Source organism: Phalangium opilio, unplaced genomic scaffold (genome assembly GCF_054372755.1).
Source record: "Phalangium opilio isolate 3A_F unplaced genomic scaffold, DU_Popi_V2 ptg000061l_1, whole genome shotgun sequence".
Classification (NCBI taxonomy): domain Eukaryota; kingdom Metazoa; phylum Arthropoda; class Arachnida; order Opiliones; family Phalangiidae; genus Phalangium; species Phalangium opilio.
Genome location: NW_028324178.1, coordinates 1,052,441 through 1,076,417, shown reverse-complemented (window position 1 = coordinate 1,076,417; position 23,977 = coordinate 1,052,441). Strand labels below are relative to the sequence as shown.

The 23,977-nt window shown below is 40.7% G+C and overlaps 2 protein-coding genes across 2 annotated transcripts; one reads left to right on the top strand and one right to left on the bottom strand.

The window, feature by feature from the left end:
- The first annotated feature begins 1,538 nt into the window (after positions 1–1,538).
- Positions 1,539–3,787, top strand: LOC149663531 (uncharacterized). The gene is made up of 3 exons (XM_089841897.1): positions 1,539–2,114; positions 2,188–2,529; positions 2,594–3,787. Exons 1-3 carry the CDS (start codon positions 1,674–1,676, stop codon positions 3,785–3,787), a joined length of 1,977 nt encoding a protein of 658 aa, XP_089698023.1. The 5' UTR covers positions 1,539–1,673.
- A 13-nt stretch (positions 3,788–3,800) lies between these two features.
- On the bottom strand, positions 3,801–5,960 carry LOC149663530 (uncharacterized). Its single transcript, XM_089841898.1, has 6 exons — positions 5,751–5,960; positions 4,916–5,670; positions 4,629–4,853; positions 4,327–4,570; positions 4,213–4,271; positions 3,801–4,145 (listed from the first exon to the last, which is right to left on the bottom strand). Exons 1-6 carry the CDS (start codon positions 5,941–5,943, stop codon positions 3,846–3,848), a joined length of 1,776 nt encoding a protein of 591 aa, XP_089698024.1. The 5' UTR covers positions 5,944–5,960; the 3' UTR covers positions 3,801–3,845.
- Between the last annotated feature and the right edge of the window lie 18,017 nt (positions 5,961–23,977).

Genomic DNA, 23,977 nt, shown 5'->3' with positions numbered 1-23,977 from the left:
AGTCCTCGTATAAATCCCCGTCACAACGTGATAGGTGAGACTGTCTATAATTTTACAAAGGGTTAGTACACGTAAGCCTTGCATATCGACCTAAAACATACCGGTATCGGTATAGAGGAGCTTCGCCCTATCACCATACTCCTTTCTAATTACATCATAGTGAAATTGATACATCAGGAGTTTTAAGAGATCCAAGATTGCAAGGTCGATTTAGGACTAGCTTCTTCTTGGCAGAATGAATTCCAACTAGTTCGTTGTGGAAAATTGTAAGCCGTTCGAAGGCCGGTGTACTAGCTTTTTTGACGGCCTTTTCGGGAGTGGTCACGAGCTTGAAATCCTGGCACTTGCGAAGGTTCACCATGGTGTTTCCTTGGGGAGAGAAAATCATAATTAATTCCACTTTTTTTATTTGATTAGTCTAATTTATAATTACACACCAAACACCGCATTGTTCCTTAATTTAAAGAGATCCTTCTCAAAATCATCAGTTGCCTTCGTCCTCTTCTCAGTGTTAAATACTATATACCCCTTTAACCATGCTCCTTGTTCAAACTTCAAAATTCTGCGTATTTTGCTGATTTTCAGCCCCATTGACACGTAATATATTAAATTGAGATAATGAACTATGTATCGTTCCTTGATGAAGAGGTTGGAGACTAATTTGGGTAAGGATTCCTTGATTTTGATGTTCAACAAAGTCATCTGGTTCTTGGAGTTTTTCCGAGAGCATCTGGGGTTTTATTAGCATGGATTCTGGAGCCAGCGGGTAGCAGCTATGTTCACGATGTAGTGTTTCAGGGTACTCCATATCCACTTCGATGATATAACCCACCGACGAGTCGTCAAGACAACTAAGAATCTCTCGCTCGGAATTAGGGCTGGGTTCCTCCCACCGGAAATTTCTCATGGGCATAGCGTCACGCATGACCGTCCCATAAAGGTGGTTGCAATCTATTGTAATTGATTGTTAGTATTTCAAAATGAGCTCAGGATAACTTGTATATCCTACCCAGATAACAGATGTAACTTTCCGGTTTTGATGCGTCGTAATTATCTAGATATCTGTTGTTCGCCGCCTGTTCCTCTATAGCGGGATCTTGTTGTTCTGTCTCCCAGTTGTCCATAAATTCGCTTAACCCGACGTCAGCTTGCGAGAGCATAACGTCATCATCATCTACGTCCTCCCTACCTCCCCCATCTTGATTATGTCTATCCTCCCACATCTTTATAAACTCATCAAGCCCTTCGATATCTTGGGTAGATAACGGGTTATCAGACCTTGATGCATTTTCTACATAAATACACATATATAAGGATTTAATTCCTATACCGATTATAATTTCAATGTCTTATACTAATAAGCCCCTGGTGGGTACCTACACCCAATGCATCAATGTGCGGGGAGTGAGAACCTTTACAGGGTATGACCATAAGTAACATAATAAACATAAGTATGACAATTAGCCAAAACTAACTAGAAACCTATTTTCGAACCTTTTACGTCATCATAAGTTCGCGCCCAGCACAGAGACCCCTAGCGGTGGAAAATGAAGCGACTTCCGCCCCATACCGGAAATCCGGTTCAGAGGTTAAAAGAGACGCCATTGAGATTTGAGTCACTTTCCTAAGCCTTGGGTTGATAGTTGATTTGTAATTGTATTGAAAAAAGCAGCATGGAAGAAAATTTAACTAGTGAAGAGAGTTTAGAAGTATTAAATACAATAAATATGGAAGTACCAAATATATTTGGTGACTCTAGTCCTGTGCTACAACTTCACTACAAAGTAGTAGAAGGTGGATTCGCTAGTCAAATCATGAAACGCATAAACAATGGGTATATTTCCATCTATAAAGAAAATTTGCCAAAGACAAATAGGAAAGGAGAGTTAGTTGACACAAAACTTCAAAGCTGCTCTACTGTATTTAAGTTTCATATATGGGTATTGAGAGAAATGAAGACTTTTGAAGATATTATTGCTGCTGTATCACCATTTGATAGAAACAACCTTCTTCTACTTCTACACGTCTATGCTGAAGAGGTGTTTAAATTCTGGTGTCAGAAGCGTAGAATATGTAGTTCGTCTTCCATTGGTGGTGAAGTATCAAAGAAAATGGTAAGCTTTTTAATTGTTTCAACTTCCGTTATTTATATAGGAAAGATGTGGTAAGATGAAAGTATGTTTACAGAATGATAGTTTGGAAGATGCATATAACAGGAGCCTTCTAACCATAGGAGGTGGCTGCATGGGCGAGGTGTGGAGGAAAAGTAAACGAAGGGCATTTTTTAGTAAAAAGCTAAGCCCCGGGCAAATAAAAGAGGCAAAAACACTTTACGATGCAGTCTTGAAGTTGCGACAAACTGCCGAGGAAAAAACACAAATAATATTCTCAGGAATAAAAGTGAGAGATAGAGGAGGTCTTTTCATCCCAAAAGAACACCTACTGGAATACCTCGCGATGTTAAATAAAGTTATTCGATCGGTTCTGTGTGATGCTGGAATCAAGAAACATGGCCAAAATATTCTACAGGTATGCATTTTAAGTTTTTCGACGGCTATTCCTGTGATTTCAATGTGAGTTTTTCCATGGATAGGCAGTGATGGATGTTGTGAAGGAAAATGAACCAAGTCTTACGCAAGTATTTCTCGAAGGAACGGAAGGCCTAGTTGAGGAAGAAGGAGCTAAAATTTTCATGCAAGAAATTCAAAGGAAGTTTGTTCATGCTCTAAGTAACGAATTTATAACAGGGTGGGATGAAAAAAACAAAGAACAACAAAAGCAGCAATCAAAAGGAGCTAACGGGCTACGGGATGAATTATACATAGTTTCAAAGAAATTAAAAGGAAATAACAGTATTAAAGTCATTCAGCCCAAGAAAAAGCGATCCCTCAAGAAAGATATTCATCATAAAGGACCCTCAAAGTGTAAAGGGGTATCTCAAATTCAAAGAAATCATGTTAAACCTTGTGATATAAACAACAATAGTGATATAAACAGCAAAAGTGATATGAACAACAAAAGTGATAACCCAAATGTCCAATTATCTACTGAACATAACAAGGCAAACCAAATTGCAACAAAATCACCATTGGCCGGCCCTTCAACGTCCGCTAACATAAACAAACAAGTACAATCAATTGCCACGTCACCACTGAGGAAATGCAGGGGCAAGTTAAAGAAAAAGAGGCTAGTCAATTATTTTCCCTCAGAGAAGACGGTTGCAAGTATAGTGGGTATTCGCCCTCTAGAAAATTATGCCACAGGCATAACAAGTCCTCAAGCAACTTCAAAGAATAAAGTAATCAAAACTCTTTCCCTGGTTAGTGATATTGAAATGTCTGACAATCAGGTAGCTTCAAGCCCTCCCCCGATCAATGGAAACGTCATAGTAGAAAGTACAAAAAATTCAGTTTGCCACGTGTCAAATAAACAAATGATTACAAGCCAATCATCTAGTTCTTCAAACGTACAAGATGGTAACGGAAACTCAAGGGATTCATTAAGTCCTGTAAAACAATTGACATTGACACAACAAAAAGCTCGCACAGCAATTACAATTACAAAAGGGGAAGACTCATTAGCACACGTAAATCCTATCAGAAGCCCTATTTCAAAACATATAAAAAATGTTACAAAACCAAGCAATGTTAAAAAGGTTGCCAAAAATCCTAAATCCATCTCTAAACTTCAAGACCAGAAAAGTGACCAATTTGAAATCAGTCGTAATAGGTCCAAAAGAGAGAGAAAAGTTCCTAGTCGCTATGCCATGTATTCTTTAAATTATTAATTTTACGTCCATTTCAATTTTAAAAAAATGTCAAATTTAATTGGTTATTAAATTTGTATCAAGCGGCGTTAAAATATTTTTTTGTAAATGATTTCATTACATAAAGTTTTTCATTTCGGTAACCAGCTCCGCTGTGATGACCTTTCATATCTCTAATAGTTCGGGAGGTTTTACGGACTGTGGCAAAATTAATTCCAGTTAGCTTCCCTCCTGCTCCATGTTTGTATTGGGAAAACAAAGTTTCAACCGCACTGCCGTTCACGCGAATTGGGCACAAATAATAACCGGGATTCTCCCTTAGAAATTCTTCTGCAAGGCCTTTAAATCCATAAACCATGATTCTCAGCAACGCCCATGTCTTTAAATGAGATGTAATTTTGTTTACAATATTTCAATTGTGTTTATAACTGTGAAATATACAATACCTGCCAAGAAATGAATTTTTTCTGTCTTGGATTGCTAAGGTTAAATGTGGAATCATTTTCTGTAAGGAAATTCAGTTTTATTTTAATTGGTTATTTTATTTTGAAGTTACTCACCTAGTATATACTTGAACCAATTAGAAAAATATTGCATTCCTGCATCAATGTTTCTGATAATGTCACAATTTAAATCGTCAATTGCACCTTTTTTCAGTGTCCCCATTTCAAAAAGGTTATGACACGCTTTTAAATAATGGTAAGTGCCCATGACACTCTCATAATCTTCTGGCTGGGGCTGTGGCAATCCATCAGTCGGTGGTGGATGGGCGTATTCATATATAGCCGACAGTACGTCATTTTGCTAAAATCGAAAGTTTAAGAGTCATTTATAGTGTTTACAAATTGTTTTTGAACCTTACCTGCAATATTCGAGCCGGCTTAACATTGAGCTTGGTCCAAGCATCTCTGTCTACGTAGCTCTGATACAATTTAGGAATTTTTCGTGGAATGCCGCAGTCTCTCAAAGCGTCATCCCTCTTTTTAAGGTCGACAATGTGTTTCCACCCAAAAGTAATTCCAAAATAGTCAAATTCCTTTGCTCTTTCAGGATCCGAAGCAAATAGCTGATTTATTAAGTTTTTCAACTACAAAGTTTAGAAAACAACAATTAAACCTTAGAAATGTTTAACGTCCACAATTATGTTACCTCATGAGAAGGACAAATTACAAAATGAATGTTTCTCTCCATCCGGAGTGGATTCGGGAAGGACGTAGGGATGTTAAAATTTATTTCGCCATTCTTTTTCTGATAAGGAAATGTTACATCGAGGCCCACCATCATCTTGATAACTGACAAATTCGCGCTGGCTCCATCACAGACAATGGCAGAAATGTGAAAATGTTGGTATTCGAAAGCCTTTATCACTTGGAGAAGACAACTCATTGTCACATGAGCATCAGCGGTTGATGGTAGGGAAAAATAAGGGCCAATAACATCGTAATTTGCAGTCAAGTCCCTCCATAAAAACTGAAGCATGTAATTGGCTTTAGTTATGTCCTTGTCGTCGCATACTTCTTCATATAAATCGTCCAAGTAAGCATATTCTTCATAAGGCATTGCTGCTCCATACAGTTTGTGATTTTTGGAGTTCCACATTATTTTGCCAGCCACCTTCACCTCGTCAAATATTAATACCCCGTCACCTTTAGGTTCAGCTAGTCCATTGGCGATTTGATCGTGTTTAAACAAATTGTATGTTTCCTTTTCTTCCCGGAGCTTCTCGTGATTTACTCCTGGTTCATCCAGGTTTTTCTTGGTTTTTCTCTGAAGACTTCTCCATGATGGCAAGTTTAATACTTTGAAAGAAGAAAGGGCATCATACGCAGCGTGGCTTCGACACGCAACTGCCAAAGCCAAACGATAAGTGATGGCGCTCCACCTATTTCCTCGTTTTCCAGTCACTAAACATAAAAAACCAAAACTTGACAATCTAAAATTTTTTCTAAATATAAGGAAACTCAAAATTAATTGAAGTACACACCATTTTTCTTTTGATCATTCATAAAGTCCTCTTTCTCTTGAGCTAAATTAGCAGCACAATCTTCGTCCCAAACCTCACGCAATCGCTTTCTTTTTGCAATAGCTGACTCACTACTTTCATTCGTATCAATGGCTAATACCTCTTCCAGAACCGATGGAAAGTTCTCCTGTATTTTGGCTGTGACTGATTTCATTTCTTGGTGTTGCTTGTCACTTAGTATCATTTTGAATTTCGTCAACTTTTTATTCAATTTAACAATTTTCTGCTTCGCGATGTGATACCGCTGAGAAGCCAGTTTTTTCTTCAGCGCAAGGCTTCCTGGTGACAAAAATGAAGTAGGGCAGGTCGACGATGGCTGGCATTTCCTCTTACGTGATGTTGGACTTGCGTTAGCCTTGATTCTACGTTTCAAAGATGCACGCAAATATCGCATTAAGTACTTGCACTCCTTGCAAACATTTGAGTCTGCCGCCACAATATTATTCGGTTTTGTAAAAATTACCGGGCATTTAAGGGACATAAAATGCTTTACAGGAAAATCGATGATTTTTAATGTTTTTGGAATTAAAGGTAGCTGCGAAATAATTTCTATGGCGTCACTAGCTAGACCACTACAAAAACGCTTATCGGGATCTGAAAGGTCCTTTAACAGTGAAACTACTACATCCTCCAAAAGCACAGCATCTTTGAAAATTTCTACTTCTTTCACCACTCCTTTGAACAAAACCACAAGTCTTAATGTGCCAGAACAGTTTAAAACATATTTCAATGGCTCTGCATTGTATTTCTCTTCATAAGATCCTCTCTTAGTAACCTCCAAAATCAACTACAGAAAGTGTTATTAAACAAATGATTATTTTAAAATGTTCGATTGTTCACTGTGCCAACCTGATTATTTGTTGAGACTTTTTCTGTTAAATCAAGTGCGCTAAACTTCGCCACTATCTGTTTAAATTCAACACTTAATTTCAGAGGGAACGTTTTCGCCCCTAAAGCATGAAGGGAGCAACTCAACTTCTCATGACTCTGATATGGGGAGATTTCGCAATTCCTGGTCTTTTCGGCAATTTCACTTGTTTTTGAACAAATGACCTCGTTTTGCGCATCCTGTACATCAGGTTATAACATTGTATGGTATTAATGAGTTTTTAAAGCGTTTCGCAACAAGTGTAAGGCTAAACATTTACTGACCTTCATTAAAGAAATTGGAAGATCGATTCCCCCAAGTTCTTTGCTCTCTTGAAGCACGTTTAATACATTATCGACTTGCAAGGGCTTCACTGATGATGTTGGTGTTAATTCGTTTACATTTAACTCTCCTGTTTTCCCTAAGACTCCCGAAGAAACAGTACAAACTGCTTCAAGCTGTTCATAAGGCTTAAGCCTTTGCAAGCACATCAATCCCTTACATTTCTCAGTCTGACTTTTTACCGACTTTAGCGCGACCACATTACGAAGTTGAAAATTGCACTGGGTAGATTTAGTAACGGAATATTTAGATTTCAAAAGGCTTATCATTTTTGGTGCTGAAAATCCGACTTAGGGCAATCTTAAACTCAAACATAGAAACACCGCGACAAAGCGAACGAGCTCGTACAATAAATAGCAGACGACTATTTCCGACACAAATGCGTTCAAGGAGATGGTTTATTGTGATTGGCTAAAATTGTACAATTATGTCATTCGCCAAAGACCAGCATGAAGTACTCGACGGGGTTGCAAGTCCTGGCCTGATGTAAGTGAGAGTGTCAGTGTTGATTATAGGTTTCATTTGGAAATTTGCATTATTACAATGGGAAGAGTCATACTTATGTTTATTATGTTACTTATGGTATGACTAATTATATTTTAACTAAATATTTACCATATTCCACTTTTCTTTTCTTTCCTCCGTTTGTCGGAATCGGTGCCGCTTTTCTCTTTACGGGAGAATTGGGAGGGGTGACGCGGTGTGATGGCCCGGGTTGTGGAGACTCTGGACGCGTATTATTTTCCACGACTTTATTTACGGCGGCTCCAACGTGGTTCATTAACTTTTGATGACGTGCTAAACTATCTTCCCGCGAAACTTTCTTATCACAAACTGGACACGCAAAAGAAATATTACCATGCTTGGTAGTCATATGACGTTGGAGATTCTGTTGATTACTGAAGCCAGCGGCGCAAGTAGTACAGGTGAACATCTTGAAATCGAATGTGAACATAGCACCCATTTCCCTTCCCTTTTATACAATTATTAGGGCTTACGTATATATTGTTTCACACTTTCCCAAACTTTCCATTGGATAAAAATATTGTCAGCCTTAAACAGTCTTTTTACTTGGATTTTCCGGGGTTTCCCATCAACGTACAGAAATCCAATTGCACCTGGTTTAAGATGGTGTAATATGGAAGACCCAAAAAGAACCTTCTAGAAACAATGGAATGTTCTGGAATCGGAAAGAATATTCTAGATGGTCCGAGATGACCGACACTTCATTGTACATCCGAATTCGGCTTATATTGTAGGTAGTGTAAAGTCAACATGATGCTTTGATGTGAAGACTCCCTCGAGTCTAAGAAATTTACTCCTCTGATAAAAACCCAAACTGTATCTTTAACTATAGTAGCAGGTACAATCGTACACGAGGGGTTTGTCACCCAATTTCCGAATGTATATATATGTTATAGGGTTTGACCGCCCAGGATAGAGACTGGACATCACCTCGGTCTAAACGTCAAGTTGACATGTTTGGTTAGGATGCACGTGTTTTCGCCTTCTAGATGGTTCGAAACGAGGGGTCGGATACATCTTACTCTATGTACCATGTCCTTTAAGTTATCAATATATTTTGAACTTGTAACCGACCACCCAGTAATCGGGCTTGATTTCTTCGCGCTTTTTGGGTTTTTTTGGGGAATCCCGATTGAAACCAGTGTATGGTTTTTAATCCTACAATTCATACTAACTGTTTTAAGTTCTATTGTGATTTGGAGAATATACGTGGAAGGGTTAGAGGTTTTCATACTACATGTTGGACCCAGGTACATGGGCCATTTTCAATATTCTACTCACAACGATTTTTTCTGTCCTAGTGGCAAGTTGAGCCCCATTTTTTTTTCTTAAAAAAAATTCGAAATTAAATTAAAAATGGTTCTGGGTCGCGTCCCTATGGGTGACATGTCTTGGATATACGCACCAGATAATCATCCCATACAAATTGAAATGGAAGATGGGATGGTTTTAGATAATGAGGAGGAAGTTTTTAACATCACTGTTGAAAATGTTGAGGATGAGGATGATGGAAGTGTGGATTCCCTCGTCACATTTCCAATTCTCCATCCGGGGGATATGTAAGTGAATTTTTCTATTATTGTTGTTTAGTATCAATAACTAAGTCAGCTTCTATATAATTAGCGCCGATCTCGGTGATTTTGAGGGATTTAACGAAGAAGTGGTATTAAATATAAACTGCGATGGTTACCGGTAAATACACCCATATTTATACACCCCACCACAAGTAAAGCTAATTATTTTCGTTTAGCATCATGGATACGGTCCGAATACTACTCCTACCGAGTATGGCCACCCCATCGGTCCGGGTTCTCTTGGAGAACTTAGAGGATTTAAATGCGGGATATATACGCCCAAAGTGTGTGTTGAAAATATAGCTAGGTTTTAGATTATTTATTAATATATTTTGGGATCCCCCCCTTAGCCCGACTAGGGATGCCAATGGGGTTTACCCCACCCCAGATGCTGGACTCCCAGCACCAAACTGGGTTGGATATGGGTATGATAAATTAAAAATACTGAATTTTATTTACATTAATTACTATACACATATATCCACTAAGAAAGTTTTACCTCTTATTTAATGTTAACAGTGTCCAAAATGCCATATTCACGCAGATTGTCAGAATACGGGATAACCGCAACCGTTTAGGAGGGCTAACCCCGGAAGAGTTAGAAAACGCTAACCAGCTCGATAGAGCGTTGGTACAGCACATCGGTGTTGCGATTAACCGCAGTGTGCGCGAAAATTTTGATTTAGCCCATCAAATTTAAAAGTAAAAATTATTTATTAATTATTAATTAAAAGTTACAATTTCGATATCGTTTTTATTCGTCTCCTAAATTTTTATTTACAATTTCCTCGTGATTATAAATAATATACATTTAGATAGTGCACATAAATACTTCTTATTATTACGGATAATTTTATGATTTAGCATGCATGTAATCATGGGTCCATCATCATCGATTTCGTTAGCTTTTGGGCATCCAACTCCATTCAAGTCTATAACTTCTCGATTAATAATGTTCAACAAAAATAAACACTTTTCCACCCCTTTACAAAATATGCGGTCGTAGCCTTGAACTGCAGATCGGAGGCACTCCCCGAGTTTTTCGTAGGGGGTTACTCCATAATCCCATTCCAGGCCGTGCAGGTTGTTTAGAAGCCACCTGTTCTGACGCACAGTGTCGTATGTAAGTTCTTTTTCGGCGTATGGGGGCGCGAAAGACCATGAACCAACCCTCGGTGTTTTCTCTACGGTTGTAACGGCCACCTCCTTGTCTATTTGTTCCCGATCAACTCCAACAATTCGCCCGGTAAGAAAATCAAAGTCAACGACCACGGATTTCTTAAGCCTTGGTTACGGTAAAAAAATCTCCCATTAACACTGATATTTACGGTTCAAACTATAACTTTAAAAATAACAAGTACACAAAAACTATACTTACATTGTACTTGGTGGCTGTTCCTTCCTCGTCGAGCTTGAGTGAGATTGTGATGGTTGTTTAACTTGGGGTCTCGGCTTTTTATACTATTTAATAAGATCATCATCCTAGCTTTGACTGTACATTATTGGTGTTTACGCCGTGGGTTTTTTTCGGTAAGATTATTCTCGAACAATCTACAACTTTGACTGTACATTTTACGTCATGGCCTTAAAAAACGTTAACTTGGGTTTTACGGGGCGAATTTTAATTTTTCTAGAATGATCTGGAATAATCGGTAGAGCTTTGTTTTTACGGGGATTCTTTATTTTCCCCCAACGTCATCTGGAGTTCCATACCCCCTTAACCATTTAATTAATACGGAAGAAATTAATGGTTCAAATTTTAATCTAATTAACATATTAAAATACTGTTTATTTCTTATATCATAATTCACCCTATCTTCATACTCCAATGTATGTACTTCTACATCCGAGAATCGAACACGCTTCATTGACCTGTCAATCAAAAACACCCTTTTCAGGTGCGAGAGCGGGGTGCGTCAATCAAAAACGCCCTCTTGCAGGTCTGAGAGAGGGGTGCGACAATCAAAAGGCTCACGTACAAATTCTCATCCACCATCTTGCAATCCTCAATCCTCATTCCACACCCTGCCTTCCACTGTACACCAATCCACATCCACAATCCACACCCTGCCTTCCACTGTACAACAATCCCCATCCACAATCCACACCCTGCCTTCCACTGTACAACAATCCACATCCACAATCCACACCCTGCCTTCCACTGTACTACAATCCACATCCACAATCCACACCCTGCCTTCCTCTGTACTACAATCCACACAATCCTCAATCCACACCCTGCCTTCCACTGTACCTGTTCTGGGAACGGCATATATGTACTACTCTTAGTTCGTTCCTTTAATTCAAAATATTCATATTCAACAAATTTTTGAACAGTTACGTAGTCTAAAAACATTTTTGTTTCTGGTGACTCGGTAAATTTAGGAGAAGAGCCAGAAGCCGTGAAATTTGATGAACAGCTTGATTTACTTGGTGGTTCGTCAGTTGCTTGAACACCAGACTTTTTAAGCTTGTCGATAAGGTTATCAAGATAAATGTGTGCTGGTGAAACGAAACTGTCTTGCTTTTTACCAAGCACTGTTATATACCTAAGTACATAAGTTTCATGTAGTAATTTAAATATCTCGTAAACATATTCTTAGTTTTAAGAGTCATCGCGAGTTTACGAAAATATTAGTATTTCCAATATTCTAAGTAATTAAGTAGTATTTACTATTAACTTTGTATTGCCTAAATGAAACGCACTATCAATAGATAATGCTAATTTTTTAAAATTTTGAAAAGAGACTGGTTTCATTCGCTGAAAGTAGAATTTGTTCACTTTTAGTCCTACGAGAGACCTTCTCTTTTGTTTCACTTAGTACTTTAGTTAGTTGAGTATGTGTCTAATATTGCTTTAACTATTTACATGCCATTAATGGTTACTTTAGCCTACGGTGTTTTTATACTTTCTCCTATATAAATAAACTCGGTTTCATCCGCGAACGACAATATGAAATATAGTAGGTTAATATCAGTAAGAAGCGATAAGCTTCGAAAGCTCAATCGAGCTTCGACTCGACGCTCAATAAGCAACTTTTGAAAAGTTCGACAAGTTTTCGAGCCTCGGGAAAAACATCGAGAACAAGGCTTAAGATTTTCTAACTTGAATCTCTGGGAGGTGAGATTTTAGATTACGTTAATGGTCAGAATTTACCATCAAATACAATCTGCTAAATGTTGAGTCGCATCAGTTGCGCGCGAAATAGTATATTATTCTGGTCTTTTATTGATTAGATTTGTATCCTTTTTGTAAGCCCACATTTGGTTGGCTCTTTAAGTTTTTTCATGTTTTACTTCCACTTTTGTGCGAAGAAAAAAAATAAAAAATCATTCTCGAAGTTTTAGTTTTATTATCAGATTTATCAATGAGATTGTCAGTGCATCTAAGTACTTTCGATAAGTGATAGTAGGATTCAAGTGTAACCCAAGTAGCAATTCACCATGTAAATTACGTGATTTTGAGTGTTCTTAGTGTATATAACGTGTTTGGGTTTTTCATAAGCGTGAAACACGTGGAGTATAGGTGGGGTGGCGTAGCGGTTAGCGCTTTCGCCTCGCAGCAAGAGGATCCCGGGTTCGATCCCGGACTGTGGCACCGGGTGAAAAATCTGGGAAGAAATCCTTCTGCGTAGAGTTTGCAAGTTCTCTCCCCGCTTGTTAAAGAAGTTTTCCTCCGCGGTCTAACCCGGTTTCTCCTCTCCATCAAAACTTGCAGAGGTTAACGGTAATAGTTAGTATAGGGCGCTGTCGGTTAGCTGTGGCATAGGGGCTAGCCACCACCCCTCTATGCATTGTAAAGGCGTTAGATAAGTGGCAATAAGTCGCAAGATGACTTGGTCCAATTAGCTAGCTAGCTGAATATAACACGTTAATAGAGCTGATGTTTTAGGGCGTGAAAAACACGTGGGGAATAGGTTCAAACTATCACGTTAATTGTGGAGTATATTTAGACGTGTAAAACACGTGGAGTTTTGGTTGAACACATCACGTTAATATGGTGGGGAATTAAAGCGTTTAATACACGTGGAGAATTGGTGGAAAATATCACACTAAGTTTGGTGGTGATTTAGGCCGTGTAATACACTTGAACATGAAGTTGAATTTAAAAGTTAATCAATATGCCTAAATCACGTGACAAACAAGATATTTGTACGTGCGATTGAAGTTAATTCTAGCAAAGCAGTTGAAATATATACTATTTCTAATATATGAAATTATTTGTTAATTTATAGTATCACAATGTATTTAACTTTAAACTTCTGGTAAATCAAATTTCCACACGTACAATTGCATTAATATAATTTTTAGAAAGGCAAGCACAGGTGATATGTATGAGTACAAATAAATAAGTGACTATCGTATAGAATTCACCGTTGTTAAGACCGGCCGCCATTCACAGCAAATTGTTGAAGCCCACATTTTCTTTCTCCAATATGGCAATGACACCTACCATCTAGTACCGTTTTCTATTGACATTTGCCCTCGAGTAATATTATTAGATTAAAAATTAAAGTGCCTTATAAGTGCTTTAAAATACAGCTACGTCTCCTTCAGTATAGTGCTCCTAAAAAATAGCTAGGGTGTTCGGCCGTTCGCTTTTTTAAATCTTTCATTTTGAATCGAGGTGTAAAAAATATTAGACCTCCTTATCTCTCTTATCTATCGCAATGTTTTAACCATTTGGTTTTCGGTCGGCTAATAATAATAATAATAATAATAATAATCTAAGCTTTGCCTATGAAGGGAGTTCCACACTAAGCCTTGGGCTTGTTTACAGGTGGGTCCCTTTACAATGCATAGAGGGGTGGTGGCTAGCCCCTATGCCACAGCTAACCGACAGCGCCCTATACTAACTATTACCGTTAACCTCTGCAAGTTTTGATGGAAAGGAGAAACCGGGTTAGACCGCGGAGGAAAACTCATTTGACAAGCGGGGAGAGAACTTGCAAACTCTACGCAGAAGGATTTGTTCCCAGATTTTCACTCGGTGCCACAGTCCGGGATCGAACCCGGAATCCTCTTGCTGCGAGGCGAAAGCGCTAACCGCTACGCCACCCCGTCGTTCGACTGCTGGAGGTTAGTTTCCAGTTTTGCGTTTAACATTTAACCAGGACATATTTTGGACTTCAACATATAACAGCAAGTTAAATAACCATGTGCCATTCATTTAAAAATAATCTTAGTATATTTATTAGTAACAACACTGTTGCTTAACGTGAATAAGACTGTGCTTAGAGGTGACATGTAATGGGTGTTTTACACGTTCATAATTAGGTTTACCGTACACCGCTTTTAGACGTGTAAATCACGGCTTTTTGCTACCTGGGAATGAAATAGCGGTCAAGGTAGTCTTTTTATACAAGCATTTGAATAGTAACAATAACAATAACTGTGTAGAAAATATCCAATAGTTGCTTAAATGTCATGATTATTTAGCTTTTGGTTAATTTTGACACAAAAGCTTTTATTTTGGTAATTTACTATCTAGTAGTTCAATAAAAATCAAAAAAATCGATTAACATGAAAAAAATCCGATTTAAATAAAAAAAATCGATTTTTTTGAAATTTTTGAAAAAATCAACAACCGTGATTGGAAGCCGATTCCGCTCTGCGGTATTGATACGAGAGAGAGGGAGAGAGAGAGAGAGAGATGATGATGAGCTACTTTTATTTTGAAGTAGAACTGCCAATGTATACAATAACATGGGTTGCTTTCGCACAGTGTACCTTTCAGTTAATTGATAACATTTTTGTCATATTCCTTTAAAATCTTTAAGCTGTAATTTAAAAAAACGTGTAAAGTTTAGAGTTTAAAATAGATATATGGTATATAAAACAGTGTCTTAATTCGTTTTCGAGGCGAATAAATGAAAGTTCAATATATTCACAGTCACGCACAACTGATGTGGCCACTTCGTTAATTAAAGTCCTTTGCAGGTTAAACTTTCGCACGAAATCAACAAAAAATTTCGAAATCGTTCCGCGCGATCCTACATACAGACTGATAGTCTCCCACTCTAAGACGTCAAGGTATTTGTCGCGGAAATACGCGTGCGTCGTATCCATATACGCCTTTTTTTCTATATTGACACGGTTAGCCTGATCCAAGTGCTGTTCAAATCGTATCGTGGGGTCAATGATATATCCATGAGGTTCTCTGGCATTTGGTTCTGAGGCATCGGATCTATGGACTTTAAACCCGCTATCAATTATCACTAAGTCTGCCCGTTTATTGCTCCCATTTTCATCCGTACAATGAACTTCCTTATAAACTTCATGTCCGGAAGATATACAGCTGTCCTCTATTAGATTGACAACCCGATTGTGCCTAGCAATAACCAACTCATTGGAATGGGGTTAGTCTTGTAGCACGTGACAAAGTGTTTCTTTCTTCATGCAGTTGGGATACCGACATGAGACTGTGCTACTCGAACGACCCTTGGTACCAAGAGTGGCGCAGCAATTAGAGTTCATCTTAATGGCCGAAGTCCATTGCGATGAAGAGATACCCTTCCACGTGGTCATCCATGCGTTAGCTTGGGGGTAATCGGCGAATTGCGCGACTCCAAGACCTTTTCCTGGTAGGTCCCGAAGCTTTCTTGGGGAATAGAACATTGTATCTGGACTGTCGTTTGGCATCAAGATTATTTGTTTAACGGCGCCTCGTATGAAAACATCGATGTCTTTCAAAAATTGCTTGGCCAAATTTTTCAATGGGGCATTTTGCAATGGATAGACTACTGTTGGCCAGAGGAATTGATTTATGATATTGTACTTCTGGCTTGGTTGGAGCAGCGGACTGGAAACTAGTAGATCGAGATTTTCTGATACTGTTTTTAAAACCGCCGCTTTATCCAGGACAATCTCATCGTTAAAATCAAGAGAAAGAGAGAGAAAGAGAGAGAGAGAGAGAGAGAGAGAGAGAGAGAGAGAGAGAGAGAGAGAGAGAGAGAGAGAGAGAGAGAGAGAGAGAGAGAGAGAGAGAGAGAGAAAGAGAGATGATGAACTACTTTATTTCGAAATGAAGTAGGCTGCCCTGCCAGAACAGAGTTGCTATAACACAGCGTACCGTTCAGTGTTAAAACACATCGTTAAATATATTTAAAAGAAGTAAAAATTAAAAAGTAATGATTAATACTAAAAATTATAAATTACAAAACATTCACAAGTATCCTTTTTTTTACATTTCATTTCATGATTTTTCATCTAGTATTTATACCCAAATATTGTGAGATATTTCAAGTTAAACAGATCAAAGTTGAGCTATTCTTAGTATACACTAGATTTTAGTGTGCGTGAGACTGGTGGAAATTTAGCTGGCTGATTGAGTCTCTAATGACTGCCGTCGAAATGTCGTTAATCATCGCGGTTGGTAAATTGAACCTGCGAATAAAGTTTGATATTCTTTCCCTTGATCCGATGTAAAGGCCGATGGTCTCCTATTCCTGAATCTCTGTAAACTTTCCCCTGAAGTAATCGTGTGTGGGGTCCATATACGCTTTCTTTTCCAAGTCAACCGCATTAGCTTGGCCAAGATCTTTTTCGAATCTGACTGTTGGGTCTATTATGAAACCTCTAGGGGTCTGTGTGTCCGAAGCGACACGGTCTGCACATTGTATTTTTCCTCTTCGGTCAATAACCACGAGGTCCGCTCTTTTATTCGTGTTGGTCGTGTTGTCCACAGTGGACCTCCTTGTACACCTCGTATCCAGCGACCTTCTTCTAAGGCTGTTATTACACGATTATGTCTTGCAATTACCATGTCATTAGTGGCAGGACAATCTTGGAGAACATGACATAGGGATTCTTTCTTCATGCAGTTTGGGAAACGGCATGAGGAGGTTCCTTCCGATCGGCCTTTTGTGCCTCTAGTGGCGCAGCTGTTGCAATTCACTTTTATTGCGGTGGTTCATTGCGACGATGACAAACCGTAGCCTGTGGTCATCCAGCTATTAGCTCTCGGATATTCCGAAAACTGGATTACCCCAAGACCCTTTCCAGGGAGCATGCTCCATTCTTCAAATGCGTTCTTTCGTAGAATGTCACGTATTTTCTGGGCGGATGAGGTTGTTGATGAGTCCTCTAGGTGGATATTAAGTTTATTTAAACAATCATGTATTTCCGGCTGTAAGTCCCGACAGCCATTCAGGACTGGATCGTTGATGGTTTTCAGTTTTAGGCTGATGCTATAATGTTGCAAATAGGCCTCCCAGACGGCACATACAACCCCTAGACCTCGCAGTTTTCGTGGGGAGTATATCATCATATCTGGCGTGTCTGTTGGAATCAAAAGTATTTGCTTCACCGCTCCCCTTATAAACCTATCTAAATCGTCTAGGAATTGCTTCGTCAGATTCCGTAAAGGAGCACTTTGTAAAGGATACACCACTGAAGGCCAAATGAATTGGTTAATGATGTTGTGTTTTTGGCTTGGGTTCAACAGTGGACTAGCAACTAAAAGGTCCAAATTGTTTCCAACAGACTGAATCACCTTAGCTTTGTCCAGGACTATTCCGTCTTCGAAGTCAATACCCAAGTACTTCACCCTTTCACCAGGTTTTAAAGTGGGAATAGTATCCCCACTTAGTGTCGATATCGCGTCTGCGGAGTGGTCTAAGCGCCCATGCCTAATGATAATTGCTTTACTTTTCGCACAGTTGACCGTAACGCCTATTTGTCGCAATCCATCCATGACTATTTGCACCAGCACCTCCATCGATTCCTTGGATTTAGCCACAGCTACCGTGTCATCCGCGAAGCCTAGCCCCGAAATTGGCTTTTGTCCTTCCACAACTTCATAGCCATGTGCTTTGGCTACCGTTTCTTCCATTTATTCCTTCTGAATAAAATCAATTACAATATTGAAAAGCGTTAGAGATAGTGGAGCACCTTGAGGTACGCCTCTATTTAATTTAAATTCCCCGATTTCTGATGGTTCGCTTCAATTTGAACCTCATTGTCGGTTATTAGAGCCATCTGTAAGTTGCGTTGTCTTTCCGGAATTGAAAGGGTGTTTAACGTATTCGCGATATGTTTATGACTGACGTTGTCAAATGCTTTAGCGACGTCTAAAAAGACAACCGCGCAGTTTGATTTCTTCACCTTTGCCGACTGCAAAACTCCGTTCACAAGGAAGCGTTGATATGCGTGCCTGGAGTAGCCACAAAACCGCGTTGCGCCGCAGAAGGCTGGAACTGTGAACGAAGTCGTTTGTCTATGGCACGCTCAATAATTCTGCGGATCAAAGGAAATATCACGATGGATCTCCAATTGTTCAAATTCATTTCGTCACCTCCTTTATGGATAAGAATTGACCTGGCAATTTTCAATGACGATGGAACATATGTCCATTTCTCCATCAGTGTCGCGATCCACGCTATAACTTTACTGCATTTTGTTTCTTTAACTGCTCGCATAAGAACTCTATCTGGGCCAGGAGCCGTATCTATGGCAATACCCTTCATGGCTGCCAAGATATCCTCAGCAGTATATGGAATATCCACCACCCCATCGTCCATTGGTGTCGCTGGTTCATATTTAAGTCTGGTGCAGGCGTTTGGCTCCGCGAAGAGTTTTTCATAGTGGGCCTGTATCCTCTCCATGGGAACTTTGCACGATACATAGTGATCCTGTTTAGCTATGGATCTCCAGACCTTCCTTCTGCGGTTGTAGTAATCAAACTGAGCCTGCTCATAAAGATATTCCTTAAGACTTTTTTCGCTACGGTTCCTTCTATCCCTTTGTGGGTTGGTGGAGTTTCTATGCCCCTTATGCTTCTCTTTCCCCATGTTGCGCTTCCTAGCGTCAAAGTATTTCGAAGCTGGATGTTTTGGGCCGGGCAGTCTGTTGATGACCGAAGCCAAGAATGTTTGAAATTCCCGACAGACTGTGTCCAGTGCCGGACGATTCTCATCGTCAGCCAGCGATTCGAGACGATGCTCAAAATCATTTATTTCCGTGAATGTTAATTGGCCACCCGGTATTCGATCTACACTAGACCCCAAAGTATCCTCCACCAGCCTGGCGGATTCGTTATGCTCGGCATTTGTTACTGGCGGTATTGAAGCCGACACTTGGTCGGACGCTTTAGTGGCCGAGACCTTTCCCTCGCTCTTTTTCCGTTTTTCCTGGTAGTTTGCCGTCACCATAGCGCGGGATATTTCTTTATGGGAATTCGAGATATGGACACGAATACCTTGGTCACCTTTGAAGGCCTTTCCGCAATGAGGACACGGTTTCATAACGGGTTGGGGTCTGACCACTGTCGGCGAGGGAGTATGCGTACCGGATCTTACCGAACGCACCGACTTCATTACGGGAAGTTTTCGTCAAGTCCTGAGCCAGCTTTTCGAATGCAAAGAAAGGAACAGCTACCGGCGAGTTTTAAGATTCCATGGATGTTTTAATATTAATTTAGAAGAATTATATTACTCGAGAACTTTACTAAAATAATCCTGACAATCGCGAACTATAGAATAAGTATTGTATTAACGATTAGACAATGCGAAGACCGAGGCTTAACGCGTGATCTGCGGAACTAAAAAAATGCGACTATCCGCAACGAGAGAGAGAAAGAAAGAGAGAAAGAGAAAGAGAGAGAGAAAGAGAGAGAGAGAAAGAAAGAGAGAGATTTTTTTGTTTTTCAAACTGGCTAGTTTATTATCGAGTAGAGTTATTATAGTACATTATACATTGTACAGAAAACAAGAACATTAAGTCGTATTAGGCAAAAATCATTAAAACAGGTTAATAAAAACAAGAAATTATACTTTGCGAAACTTATAAATATCCAAAAAAACGCGAGAAAAAACAAAATATATCTGGCAAAAAAATATAAACACAAAAAACAAGTTAAACAGAAAGATATGGCAGTGATAACCAGGGTTACTAGAGAATAAAAACTGGTGATTAAGGGGTCAAAACCATTGTGGTTCATGTTCAAAACCCCAACGTAAATTAAAGCGGTCTAAGCCAGTGGCGGACGCAACACGTGATCGTTCCGCCCTAAAACGGGCAGCAATCCGGTTAATAATTTGGGAAATGGCTCGGTTGACGTAGTGAGTGAAGGGATAGGCCGACAACGCGATTTGAGAGATATCGGCATAAATCTCAGTTAAAACAACCAGGGTAATAACAAACGCGAAATTGCAAATGGTATGATCTTTCCCTGGGGAAGCGACCAAAGACCAAAAATGTTCTGGTGGATGGCGGTGGTCTTTCCATCGGAAAAGGCGGTCATTTATAAGTTTCAAAACGGATGTAAGATAAGGGCAAAAATAATACATATGGAGAAATGAGCCCGGCGCAGGATAGAACGGGCAAACCCTGTTGTCCATGGAAAGGACAATGTGGGAGAGACGCGTGGGATGCGGGAGAGAGCCATGAAGGGCGCGCCAACGGACACAGAGTTCGGCCCGACTGTTCAATGGAGAAAGTAGACGACCATTCCACCATTGAAGAGACGGAATGAGGGTGGTATCCGGGGGACTGACTAGTTGCGTGGGAGAGAAGCGGTTTGAGACAACTAATGTGTAGAGCGCCGAGGTCGTAACGGAATTGGTAATCATAAGCTTTCGCTTAGAATTACCAAAACGATACGTTGAATACAGGCTCAAACCACCATCAGGGGTAAACTGAGCAGTGGGATTGAGGCCTCTAGCATTAAAAATGGCTGGGAATGAGTGAATACACGAACTGATTACCTGGCGGATACAAGTGATGATCACGCGAGACGGGGGGGCGACCAGAGAGCAGAGCACCTTGTGGGCGCCACCGTCCCAGGTCATCCGAAAGGTCCCCCAGAACGCGCACCTGAATGCTCGCGAGATAACCAAACAAATCTGGGGCGAGGCGTTGACCGGTGACGTTGGTGATAAACGGGGAAGAAATAATCGGAATCCCCAGAAAGGCCACTTTAGAGGATAGTAACGGGGAGATTTTAGGGTTTGTCCTACACCAGGAGTTAAGGGCGGGCGCGTAAAAAGGAATGCGATTGCTAGTGTGAGAGGTATCAAGTAGGCAATGCGACAAAAGGGGAATCTGTGGAAAGAAGTGCCGGAAAAGTGCGTGAGATATTGGATTTTGGTGTAGGACCAATAATCGGTGTAATGAAAGTGATCGGAACGCGTCAATTTTGCTTTGAATATGTACGAGACCAAGCCCGCCGTGACAACGGAGAGGGTAAAGCGACCCAGTGGATTGCTGACCATATAAAATTAACAATACTAGATTGCCAAGCCGTGATAACGGTAGTGGGGGGATTAAGCACCTTGAGGCGATGCCACAAAACGGAGGCCGCGAGTTGGTTAGCCAGCAAAACCCTACCAGTGAGGGAACATAAATGGCGATACCGTTGCCATCTTCCTAACACACCCGCCAGACGGGCTGAAAGGTCAGGCCAATTATGGTTTAGGAAGTTGTCGGAATTCCCCAGGTAAACCCCTAGAAATTTGCCACCATCAGTCCGGGATGGAATCGGTAAATGTAGGGTGGGGGGTTTTTTACACCAGGCCCCGCACCAGAGAATAAACGACTTGTCATAATTAATAATAGCCCCCGAAACACGAGAGTATAAGGCGAGGCAACGATCAAGGATTGTAAAATCCTGTTCATTACGGAGTAATGACGTAAGGTCATCAGCGAAGGCAGCTGTAACTACGGAGAAATGTGGAGGGACGTGTGAACGAGGGATATTACTGCGGATTAGGGTGAGAAGGGGTTCCATGCATAGAACAAAAAGTAAACCGGATAGTGGGCACCCTTGCCGAATGCCGCCAGCAAATGGGATAGTACTGGTAAGAGTATTATTAACTTTGACACGGAAGTGAGAATCACAATATAAGACTCTCATTTGCTGTAAAAATTCCGGAGGGAACCCATAACGTGACAGGAGGGTAAACAGATACCCATGACCAACCATATCGAAAGCCTTGCGAAAGTCAACGCTGACAAGAGCGAGAGGCTCATCGCCCGCGTTGGCTAGGGCAATGGCATCGCGAAGGATGGTCAGGGTATCATAGATCGTCCTGCCAGGGATCGAGTAAGTTTGGTTCTCGTGAACAAGTTCACCGACGACCTCGTTTAAGCGGGAAGCTAAAACTCTAGCAAAGATTTTATAATCGCCATTAGTAAGCGACACCGGGCGCCAGTTCGCGAGATCCAGCAGGTTCCCGGCCTTGGGGAGCAGGGAAACTACCGAATCAGTGAAGCGACCCCAGTAAGTAGGATGTTGATGAATTTCGCGGAAGACCGAAAGTAGGATCTCTCACAACAGCGGCCAAACTGTCATATAAAATTCTACGGGGAAGCCATCACGACCGCTGGCTTTCCCGCGTGACAAACGCTTAAGAGCAACGGTGACCTCGGGTAAATATAAATCTGCCTTAAAAAGATCAGCCTTCTCAGGGGGTAAAACGGGAATGCCCGCAGTTAATTCAGAGAATGTCTGGGGGTCAAAATTTGTGGCCGGAGGGGAATAAAGGTTACCATAAAACCGGAGGACGGTATCACGTATAGTCGGGATCCTCCAACAAAATGCCAGAGGGATCATAAAGGCCCGACATCACGGTAGCCGAAGCGGCTCGTTTCTCCATGCGATAGAAGTCTCGCGAGGGAGTATCGACAGATCGGAAGTGGAATTCACGGGCATGCAACAACGATGAGGCGGATTGCTGCATCAAAAATTCGTTGAGGCTTTCAACATGAACCCGTCTCTCCAAGGAGTCGGGATCCGAGGTGGCCACTAAAGATTCCAATCGTAAAAGTTCCTGGTTACCTTAAACCTTCTTATGGTGCCAAAAAAGAACGCTAAAGCGCTTTATCTCCGGCTTGACGACATTGAACCACCACGGCACCACGGGCAGCCGCGGCGGTTTGACTTAGATCAGAGACTGGAGATGGCCACGCATAGCGTCGACAAAAGATATTTTACTTAAGGCATTAAAAGGAAGCCTCCAGAAGGGAGGGGTACGCGGTATAAATATCGGTTTAAAAAAATCACAAACAACGGCATCATGATCCGCGAAAAAACTCGGAACATGACGGACGGCTTTGAGTTCCAGGGGAGCACGAATATAGACACGATCAAGTCGAGCCGAAATGAGTTTGCCATGATTACGCGCGCGCCACTTGTAACTTGGCGTCGTATGGTGTAGCGTAGTATACGCGTCAGATAGGTTAAAATCCTGCACAAGAGCGCGCAGGGCTCCGCTTAAAGCGAAACGATTTTCCTTACAGTTGTTACGGTAAAAATCGGGGTGAAGGCAACAGTTAAAATCACCAGCAATGACAACGGTGTACTCAGGATCAATCAATTGTAAAACGTCGCGCACAAACGCGATAGTGTCAAGCGCAGTTTTATCACTACTAGCGGAGAGGTATAGGTTAAATAGATGAACGGGGGTCGGTGACGAAAAAGTATGAGCGGGTAGTTTTAAATACAGTGCATGGCCATTGAAGAGATGATGAGGAGAAACTTTCATTACTCTTTCAACAAAGACTTATAACCAGAAATTTTAGCCACTAAAATCAAATTCCCTGATTTTGCTAAAACTTTAAAATTCCCTGACTTTTTCTTGACCTTTTCGGCTGATCTTCCTGGTTTTCCCTGACCCGTGGCAACCCTGCCTGTCTATTTCGTCCGTCTTCTCGTTGCTAACCGGACTGGGGATGACACCCCTCGCCCGTCTTTATAGTGTGCCAAGTTTCTTTGTGAATATACTTCGGAATTCAGAGAGCACTTCCACCTACCTAGCCCTTTCCTTTTTGCTACAGGAGTACAGGTCAATTTCGGCGCTAAAGCTTTTAATACAGTCTGGGGGTCACTTTTCACGGTTTTCCAAAGCAATACGCCTCTATTGCAATTCTTCGGCAACGAA

Bases quoted from the DNA above. Each gene is read 5' to 3' on its own strand.
- LOC149663531 (XM_089841897.1), top strand. From the start codon at position 1,674: ATGGAAGAAAATTTAACTAGTGAAGAGAGTTTAGAAGTATTAAATACA. The intron at 2,115-2,187 runs GTAAGCTTTTTA...GTATGTTTACAG, and splicing joins GTGAAGTATCAAAGAAAATG to AATGATAGTTTGGAAGATGC. The intron at 2,530-2,593 runs GTATGCATTTTA...TTCCATGGATAG, and splicing joins ATGGCCAAAATATTCTACAG to GCAGTGATGGATGTTGTGAA.
- LOC149663530 (XM_089841898.1), bottom strand. From the start codon at position 5,943: ATGAAATCAGTCACAGCCAAAATACAGGAGAACTTTCCATCGGTTCTG. The intron at 4,571-4,628 runs GTAAGGTTCAAA...TTTCGATTTTAG, and splicing joins AGCCGGCTCGAATATTGCAG to CAAAATGACGTACTGTCGGC. The intron at 4,146-4,212 runs GTATTGTATATT...TCTCATTTAAAG, and splicing joins AAAAATTCATTTCTTGGCAG to ACATGGGCGTTGCTGAGAAT.